We start from the raw sequence: 10,792 nt of genomic DNA on the forward strand, positions 1-10,792 counted from the left end.
TTACAATTTTAATTCAATTAAAAAAAATACAAACAACTATTTAATTCTTGCACCAACCCAATAAGACAAGTCGTTGTAACCAAAAAAAAGTGCAAGCTCAAGCTGTGCCCACAATGCATTTATAAATCTCAATTAATTCTTACCAAAAAAAACAAATCTCAATTACTCTAATTAACAACGATAGATTTAAATTAAAAAATTTACTTATCCTGCAATTAATTCCTAAAAAAACTTATAATTATAAACACACTTGTTTAGTTAGAATTATTAAGACGTAAAGAGAACGGACACACAGAGCCAACAAAACCTGAGTTTACTATTAAGCTTTGAATTTCGGTTTTCCGAATTGCACATGAATTAGAAATTAAGCTTTCAATTTTCTTCACTTTCTTCTCATCGCTCCGAATCTACTCTTTCTTCGTCTTCTTCTAAGGCCAGTTTCTCTTTCATTTTATGCTTTTTTTTCTTCTTCCTAATTAGTTACTTCACTTTTAATTTCATTGTTTTCTTTGATGATTGTGGTAGATTTAAAGATTTTTTTTACTTTTTTTTTTGTGTGGCAATTTTTACATTTGTTGTTCGAAATTCAAGATGTACAGTGGAATTTCAATTTCAGTGTGATTCATGTGACCTGAATTGGGAGATTTTTCTTATTAGTTTAACCTAGAGGTTGATTTTCAATTTGGATTATCATTACAGTGCAATACATGATTAGTATTTTAATCAATTAACCGGTTCGGAATTTTTTTGAAAATAGTTGTTTTGTTTATTTTCAAATTAAGAACATTTATCTGTGACATATCTAGGACTAGGAGTATTAGTGTTCAAACGCTTCGTGCGGGTAGGGTAGAGTCTTAGTGTTCAAACGCTTGGTGTCGTGGAGTGGATCTCTGGCAGGATGACTGGGGTGGATCGGTAAGGTTAGCACTACAATGTCAAAGTAAGTAAGAGTATGAGGAATAATGTGAGTTATGAATTAATGAGAATATCTCAAGTTTCATGTGGGATGCCTTATATAGGAGAGGCGGTTATGGATGTTTCTATTAGACTCTTCAGTTTTGTAATTGATATTAAATTATTAGGAGAGTTAGTGGAAAATTATTAGAATGATTATATTATTAATTAAGAGTGTTTAGGTTTAGAATAAATAAGGGAAGACATTGGAGAGTTGATCATCTTGGAATTGGATAGGAAAATGGGTCATTTTGACATTGGGAGGTGCAGACCCTCGAAGTTCTGCGGCACTATTCTGTAATTCAAAGGGATTTTTCCTATTTTATTTTATATATCAGTTGGTTTCTATCAGTTTCCTGCCATTTCGGCATGACACCTAACACCTTGGTGGAGAGACTTTGGATTGATGATTGGGCTTCCCCTTTTGAGCTTGTGACCGGCACCGAACAACTAGTATATATTATTACAATTCTGATGGTTTCTGAAGGATAAGCAGAATTTCCCAATTCCTCATAATAAGCAAAAAAAATATTAGTACTATTCATGCATATTTGTTGAAATACTCGTAAGATTTACTTAGCTTAAAAAGTGCCAAATCAATATGCGTTTATCTGGAAAGTCACAAGTGTTACATATGCTGCTCATTTATTTATCTGCTTCTAAGTGGAAACATGCTGGTCTCACAAATGATCTTTTTACTAACATGTTTTATTTTGTAAAACAGGAATTTTGAGTGGTTTTTTAACAGCTCAAGGCTTTGTGTGCAAATTAACTACAAAATCAATGGATAAAGGTACTGAAACTGAAACACTTTTGTAGTTAGTAACTGACTAATTCCTATAGATGTCAATGCAATTGCATATGCTTATTACTATTAGATTGCAATTATCGTTCTCCTCGCCATGATTTGTCTATTCTTCACATATTAAGATCCTTCTTGCTTAAAGTAATAGCTTTCAAGTTTATCATTGTTTGGATGATTGAGCTACTAGGTTCTAAGGTTAGAAACATTAGGTTAGAATCCTTGCTGTTGTTTGCATTTGACAAGATTGTGATGAGAGGAAATGTATTCAACATAAATTAAGAAACTGCGGATTTGTTCTGTCACTGATAATGAAGTGTCAGCACTAGAATTTTATTAAAGTAAGGTATACTGAAAAATATGATGGTAATAATCACCGGTGTAGTCTAGTCTCCAAGCTTATCACCTAGTTTAATTTTGTTTGGATGATTGAGCAAGAGAGGAGTTGGCGAGATGCATATCCGAAAAGCATTTTCTAATGGGATTCCTTTGTTGTAGCAGATGGTAGGGGTGAAGAGAATGTTGGTTTGAGAAAAGGGGTGGATTTGGTAAGAGACGTTTCTGCTAAGCATTTTGATCTTTTAAGACCCTTTGCTCGGAGTAATTCAAGAGGTAACAATAGTAGTCATGTGTCATATTATTTTTCTACTTAACTATTCATTACTGCTAGAGTCAAATGATCAAACCTCGATTGTTTTATTTTTAAATGTCAAATGTTTGTTGTTAGATTTTGTTAGTGGAGGAAGTTGAACCCATGACCTCGTCATGTTCCTCTCCAAACAACTAAGCCGCCTTATTACTCTTAATCAAAGCCTAATATTTATTATTAGAATTAAAATCATAGATTAGGAATAGGGGTGAGTGTGATTGGATTTGGACAGATCAAAATTTCAGTGTGATATCAAAGCAAGTTCAAATAATGTGACTTGTGTGATGTTCAACTTAGCATCTGCCACTTTTTTTCGTCAAATTTCCATATTATTCAAATGCTTCTGCATCTATTTTCTGTGAACCTCCTATTATATCTTCAGTTTTTGTCTCTTCCGATTACAGCTTCATCTTAGTCACCTACTGTTGCCGCTACTGGAGAGTTTTTCCAGCAACAGCCTCCAACAGTGGTTGGCTAATGACCCTCCTCTTCTCTCTCCTTTACAAGGATCTACCATAGCTTGACTTTGTTGTGACCTCTTATTAGTTCTTCTCACCTGGTAGACGTTTTTGTCATGCTTCTGTCTTGTTGTGCCCATTTACTGTGCTTCATCTAGGAAAGTTTGATTCAACCAGCTGCTCTTTCTCTTGTGAGTGTGAGACCCCTTTTCGACAACCACCACAGTCACCTTTGAATTCCTCTGATGAACCCAATTGTCTCCGCTCTAGTCACCTCTGGTCGCGCTACCACTTTTAAGCCACAGCTACGATCCTGCTGTTTCTATTTTCTTGACATTGCATCCACCTGTTCTAACAAGCTTAGTAAGCCTTAATTTGAGGGGGGGTGTTAGAATCAAATCCTAATATTCATTATTAGGATGATAATTATAGATTAGGATTTGAATTAGGAAATCATATAACTATGTATGTATTGTATATATTCTATATGCTATTATAAATTGAGGTGAGTGTAATCTAAATGCAGAGATCACAATTTCAACAATTAAACTTAAATGATTTAGTATTATCAAAACTATTTTATCAAATTTGGTCTGTTGCGGAGCAAGAAATAGTATGTTAATGGCTCCTACCCATGTACTCGTAATCATCCTCCTTTTTTCTATTTAGGGACAGGATATATGTTGCTGAATAGTTTATAGCTAACCTAATCGTTCAAACATGTTACAAATTTAGCAGCTATTCCTTGAGTGTCTTGCTTTCTCAATTTTCCTTTGCAATTGCTACATCATGTAGATCAAGCTCCTCTTTGTATAATTGATGAAGAAAACTTTTCTGTGTTCTACATGTCATTTCCAGTGGCACTATGTCGAATTGCACTATATTGAATAGTTGAAACCCTTCACGCTTTGTCATTTGAGCTTGATCTTAGTGTCATGACATGTCTTACTAGAATTTAACAACTTACTCTATCTTGTATTATGAGTAATATGCTAATAAACTCCTCCTTGAAAAGACAAGGTCTAGGACAGGGTTGTGATAATGTGCAGTATTGACTCATTAAGTACAACAATACAAATCCAATTTTCTTTTTATCATCAAAAAATTGTCGCTTAAGTTTAACTATGTTCTTTGTTCACCCCTTAAAATAAATACCTGCAATTTTTTGTCATGGCAGGACAAGCAGTGGATGCAATGGTTCATGGAAAGGGAAAGTATGGCTTAATTAGAGATCCAGAGGACTTCCAGACAGGAATTTATGATAAGCCCCTCCCATGTTTTGGATGCGGAATTGGATGGTTCTCGTAAGTAATTTTAATCAAACTACCTTCCCCATTTCCTCGTGTTGTCTCGCCGCTATGTAATTGCAGATTTTTTATGTTTGTTAAATTGCAGTTTTCTTTTTGGATTTCTTTGCCCTCCTATGTGGTTCTATGCAACAATTCTTTATTTTGGCAATTATTATCGGAAGGACCCTAGGGAACGGGCCGGGCTAGGAGCTTCTGCAATTGCTGTAATCTCTCTTCCCTTTGTTTCCGCTCCATTCCTGACTATTTATATGTCTATCTATTGCTAATGCATGCATTCGCAAACGTTAACATTGTTTTTGTTTTTCACTTTGCTTGAGTGATGTCTAAATTGTCTTGGTGATAAACTTGCAGGCATTGGTGTGCTCTGTAGGGGTGCTGATAATTGCAGCAATCCTTCTGTTAAAAAAATCACCGTCTCTCTATTTATAATGCAATTGCAAAGGTGAATATTCAGAAGCAAAAAACATTTGAAAACGATTCTGACGGCATATCAGAAACAATTGAACATACGTGTATAAAACTTCAATATAGGTAAAACAAAAGGGTTGCATTTTGTTTGTGAAGGTAAACCAGCTCAAGAAATATGTCTTCTACAGAAGTTGAGAGAAAAGGATACATTGTATCTCTTCTTATTTGATGATTTTTCTGAATAACTCTTATGGTGTGTAAATGAATCTCCCAAAATTACTATTATTTTAATAACATGTGAAACATTGAAGTATTGTTTTCTTTTTCACAATAAAAATAGTCAAAGACATGTAATTGTGTGTTGATACAAGTCTAATTGAAGTCAACGCTCCATAATTGAGTTTGTGTTGAGAATTAAAGCAAATTCACTTATGGCAATTGGAGATTTAATCTGAGAGCAATATCAAATTGATCCCATACTCTATGATCTTCCTTATGACTACAATCCCTTTATAATGCAGATGTATGGAAGTACGGATTCTCTAAGTCTTTGTGATGTTGAAGCTATTATTTATGTTTAAGAGGCTCAATTGGACAAATTTAGACAAGAATTAAATGTATCAATTGCTTCTGTAAACATCTCTTCGGTTGTGGTCACGATCGTGGCAGAGGGTGCTATAATACATACAATCGTCACTCTGTTCCTCTAGGGTTTCGGTTTTGCTGCATGTCTAGTTTTATATATTTTTGTTTCTCGCCATTGATTTTTGAGTCTCCTATATCTTAGGTTTGTGCATATCTTTTAAAATTGAGTAATGCATTATATGGTGTTTTGCATTAAATCGTGTTTTTGTTTGCATTAAATCGAACTCTGAGATAAAATTCGTTTCAAGTGATTCGAGTCAATTTGTCGATTATTTGGACCGAAATAACCCATGAATGAATGGCTCTTTTCATACTAGTTTAAGATTCAATATTACAGTTTAATTTTCTCAAAAATTCAAATTTATAAGTGTGATTTGAATCAATGTTATGCATGATTCGAATCAAAAATTGAATGTGAAAAATAGGATTTCCCACTGCCGTGTGATTCAAATCACAAGCTTCTTTGACTCGAATTAGAAGCGAGCTTGATTCGAAACAAGTTAAAAGCTGATTTGAATCAAAAATGATTTCAGTTCTAATCAAAATTTTGCATGACTCAAATCACTTACTTGAATTGTGATTTGAATTAAAATGTCAAAATTTTGGATTTTAAAGTTCTTGACTCAAGTCTTTTCTCATTTGACTCGAATCACACAAATTGCAATTGACTTGAATGAAATGGGTATTTTTTTTCTTTCATTTTTAGTGCTCTATCTCAAGCACATTCATAACTCTTCTCGTGTCATTTTCAACATATGTGAGTAATAACATCATAACTATGAGAGTTTTCAAAACATAATTCTTAGCTTTTAAAGTACATTAAATCACAATATTCTTTTGAATCTGTATTCATCTTCAACCTCTAAGAAGATATCATGAATTGATTGCTTATCAATTCTTAGAGAGTGAGATCTATCATAGAGGAGGATATTTTATCGATGATGTTTGTGAAGTTATTGAAGTGTGGGTTAATATTAGAATTGTGTGGTGTTTTTGGAAATTGACAATCTAGTAAGAGAAAAAAGAAAAACATTTCTTCTCCATCGAAGATTTCGGTAGTGCAAAAAAAAGGTTATTGCATAAGGAATTTAGAAGTTTATGTCCCGTTAGATTGAACCATGAGCTCACACAAGAGACCAGTATGATTGAGAAAAGATTATTGAGGAACAAATGTTTGGAGCGAATCTTGGATCTAAGTAAGAGGACAATCAATATTGAGTGAAGATATTGGAGAATTCAGTTGTGTGAGTTGTGTACAACTAAAGAAGGAAGGATTCAGATTGAAGTTGTTGATTTCTTTTTTTAATTTCAGCATCTGGCTCGTTGATTGTATAAGGCACACGTTGTATAATTGTCAAAATAGTGGAAGATTATGAATTTTCAATAACTTGCCATTAAAGAATTGATTATGCACAAAGCGATGATGAACATGTTGAAGCCGTATAAACCATTATGCAATCTTCTCTTTATCTATCTCTTTTTTAATTTATTTTATAGAATATGTCTTTGGATTGATTTCATTGTTTACTCAAAATATCAAAAAATATAATGAAGATGGAAGATAAGGGCGCTACACAACCAATGTGTTAATTAATTGAATTCAATTTATATGAGATGTCTAAATTGAATCTTATTAATCGAAGAGTCAATCTAATATTAAAATTCTATACAATTATAATCATCAAAAGAATATTTGAATGATTAAATCTATCACAAATCTATGCTTATACTAAAATCTCTATAAGCAGATAAAACCTAGCTACATGTGATTCTATAAAATTGATGAAACCTAAGAGCATACAAATATATATTGGAGTTTAAAAGAGAGATAAGAAAATAGATACTGGAGTTTAAAAGAGAAATAAGAAAAGAGAAATTGTGAACCATATTTATATTGGTTTAGGGCATTCGTCCTTGCTAATAATTAGCATAGCCTCTAATGGCGAACCATTAAAAATTTGCAGCGGTCTTCCACTATTTTTGCAAATTAATACAAACGTTTTTTGATACAACGGACAATAAAGAAAACATTGAACACTTCAAGCCAAAGTTCTAAGCAAACACAAGTCTTAATCCAGTTTTCCCTTCTATTGTAAGCATAACGCTATAAAGTATCAAATTCATAAGATCTTCACTCGATCTTGAGCTAGTCACCTGATAACACGAAATTATATCATATTTTAGGACTTAATTCCATTAAATTCTATGACTATTTATTTCAGTTCACTTCATTTTATAAGATATTACGTGGTATTTTCTTCCTATTTGTCTCAGGTGGTTTATTTTGAAGCACAAGTAAAAATGGAAGAAAAGGAGGTGCAAAAAGGAGAGAAAAAGAACCAAATGCCAAAGCCCAGCCCAAAGCGCAAGACACAAATGCTGTGCCTGTGACGGACGTCACAGAGGGCGTGACGAGCGTCACACAAAACAGCCTTGTGACGGACGTCACACATGGTGTGACGAACGTCACACCATTCCCCTACTTTTTGGGCGCAAGTAACGCCTCAGAGACTTGAAGAGACGTTGAGGAGTGTTGGGCCCTATATCCACGCCATGCAATTAGCCACGTTGAAGACCTTTTGGCAGCAGGCAGTTACTTAATGACACCAATATAAATAGCCACTTTTAAAACCTAAAGTGGTTCCGAAGCTTTTCCAATTTTTTCCTTTGCCGTTTTTCGCTTTTGCAATTTTCTTTTCCAGCAATTTAGGCATTGTTTCTTTATTTATTTTTTACAAGTTCTACACTATTTCCCTTGCAATTTCCTATTTCCTTTTTAGCATTTAGTTAATTCTTTTCGCACAATAGTTTCTACACCGGAAACTATTGTGCACCTTCTTACCGGATCTAACCTTACGTTAGAATCTAGTTTTTATTTCCTTGGTTTAATTTATTGTTTAATTGAAGAATCCAAGAACAAATCCTGCCGGCTTGTGGTGGAGTGTTCAAGACTATTGTTTAACGCATTCAGGTTCTTTAATCATTATTTAATGCTTTGTTTTATTATTTATTTATATTATCTGCCTGGGATGAGTCTGTTTATGCATGATATGTATTTTTGTTTGTTTAGCATGTCTGGCTAATTCGCCTAGATATCGGTATGTAAAGTAAGCGGAATAAGGGATCAAGACTAAGTCGGTCTAATTAAACTTAAAATTAAAATCAATCTTTTTACGGTCTCAATTTACAGGTTTAATAACAAGATTTTTTACAAAAGTAAAAGACATAAAGAAGTTAAAATCAATAGAGCGAGAGTTTGAGGTTTTAACCGGACAGTGTAAATTAGGCATTAATTCTAGATCAGGGCGAGAGCAAGTTTTAGAGTTAATTAAATTCTGACCTTTTCCAAAAAGTATTTTTAAAGATTGAATGTGAGGACGAGAGTTAAGCATTCGGATTTAATTGTATAACCTAAGTCAACAGAGCGAGAGTTTGAGATAAGGGTGTTTAAAACGGTCAGTGTTTTCTTAAAAAGAGTTTCTGCAACTTTATTGCTTTCAAAAAATGGTTTTTGACTTAATTATAAGTGACAGCTACATTAACATAAAATCATGGTTTATTCAACAGAGCGAGAGTTTGAGATAAAACCTTTAATCAATAAAGTTAACTGAAACGATTTATTTTAAAACCAAGAAACCGACAAAGAATTGATTCCCTAATTACGACGAACTACATACCGATATCCGCTTTATTAATATTTAATCTAGATCTTATTTTAGTTTTAGCTCTTCCCCCAAACAATCAAAGTATTACCTGCCTTAGCTTTACGAAGTAACCTTAGATAACGGTATATCGATTCATAAGTCCCTGTGGGATCGATATCTTTTAAAACTACGCGATAGAACTGTGCACTTGCAGTTTGTACCCCATTCTCGACTCACACAGTCGAGCGATCAAGTTTTTGGCGCCGTTGCCGGGGACTTTTATTTAATCGATATCGTAACTCTTCCGTTACGCTGTAGAGACTAAGGTTTCTTTTTCTTCTATTCTTTCTTTCGTTGATTTGTATGCCACGCACTCGCTCACAAGGCGAACCGCTCTATTTACGAATCAACGATATCGAACTATATCTCCGAGTCTTACGACGAATTCGGGAATATCGTGCTGCAAACAATCTCCCTCCTGTAGAACTTCCTGATTTCAAAAACCTTTTTCCTTCGATAACCGAGATGGCAGAACCAGCTCGTGCTCTTAGAGATTACGCCGCTCCATCGCAAGATGAGCCGCATTCAAGTATTGCTCCGCCCGCAATCGAAGCAAACAACTTCGAACTTAAACCTTCGCTGTTGCAGGCTGTGCAACAGAACCAATTCTCTGGAAATCCTACCGAGGATCCAAACCTTCATTTATCCGTATTTGTCCAATACGCTGATACTGTTAAAGCTAATGGTGTCACTTCAGAGGCAATTCGACTTCGTCTCTTTCCTTTCTCATTAAGAGATAGCGCTAGAAGATGGCTTCAATCTCTCCCTTCCAACTCAGTCACCACATGGAACGAGTTGAAGAAATTTTTTCTTGCCCGATACTTTCCGCCAAGCAAAACAGCTATGTTAAGAGCCCAGATAAACGGATTTAAACAGAAAGACAACGAGTCTCTTTTCGAAGCATGGGAAAGATACAAAGACATGATGAGACTTTGCCCACACCATGGTTTGGAAGACTGGTTAGTAATTCACACGTTTTATAATGGTCTCTTATACAACACAAGGTTAACAATAGACGCCGCTGCAGGTGGTGCATTAATGAACAAACCTTATGCTGATGCTTACCAGCTTATCGAGAGCATGGCCCAAAACCACTATCAGTGGGGAACCGAACGAACAACGGTGGAAAAACCTCAAACGAAAACTGGCATGTATGAGATAAGTAACCTTGATCACGTTAACGCAAAAGTGGATGCTTTGGTCCAGAAAATTGAAAGTTTAAACGTATCACCTCCAACCGCCGTGGTTGCTATAACTCAGAATTGCGAGGTCTGTGGAATCCAAGGTCACACTCCTACGGACTGTCAACTCTTGACAGGAATCCAAGCAGAGCAAGTAAACTATGCTCAAGGAAGCCCCTACTCGAATACCTATAACTCAAATTGGAAGAACCATCCAAACTTTTCATATAAGAGTAATAACGCTTTGTACGCACCTGGACAGTCTCCAAATCAAGCCCCAGCTATACCTCCGGGATATCAGAAACCGAACCCATCCATGCCTAACAATAACACCCCTAGGAAATCCAACTTGGAAATCATGATGGAAAACTTTATAGCTTCCCAACAACAAACCAATAAAGATTTCTTAAACCAGAATGTACACACTGGCGAACAACTTAAACAACTAGCAAGCAAAGTAGATGCCCTGGCTACCCATAACAAAATGCTGGAAACACAAATATCACAAGTAGCTCAACAACAAGCACCTACTGCTGCCCCAACTGGTACATTCCCTGGACAGCCCCAACCTAACCCGAGAAGCCACGCTCATGCAATTATATTAAGAAGTGGAACGGAAGTGGAAGGACCGTCTGACCCAAGGATAGAAAACCAAAACTCTAAAAAGTCAACTGAGGAAAG

At 35.1% G+C, this 10,792-nt stretch overlaps 1 protein-coding gene and 1 pseudogene across 1 annotated transcript; one reads left to right on the top strand and one right to left on the bottom strand.

Annotated features, from left to right (window-relative positions):
* Window positions 1-246: 246 nt before the first annotated feature.
* LOC127138659 (uncharacterized) lies at window positions 247-4,894 on the top strand. The gene is made up of 6 exons (XM_051065147.1): window positions 247-433; window positions 1,679-1,747; window positions 2,258-2,368; window positions 4,041-4,167; window positions 4,259-4,376; window positions 4,525-4,894. Exons 2-6 carry the CDS (start codon window positions 1,738-1,740, stop codon window positions 4,600-4,602), a joined length of 444 nt encoding a protein of 147 aa, XP_050921104.1. The 5' UTR covers window positions 247-433; window positions 1,679-1,737; the 3' UTR covers window positions 4,603-4,894.
* A 4,886-nt stretch (window positions 4,895-9,780) lies between these two features.
* On the bottom strand, window positions 9,781-9,880 carry LOC127077157 (uncharacterized; annotated as a pseudogene).
* Between the last annotated feature and the right edge of the window lie 912 nt (window positions 9,881-10,792).

The sequence above is a fragment of the Lathyrus oleraceus genome, chromosome 4 (genome assembly GCF_024323335.1).
Source record: "Lathyrus oleraceus cultivar Zhongwan6 chromosome 4, CAAS_Psat_ZW6_1.0, whole genome shotgun sequence".
NCBI classification, from domain to species: Eukaryota; Viridiplantae; Streptophyta; class Magnoliopsida; order Fabales; family Fabaceae; genus Lathyrus; species Lathyrus oleraceus.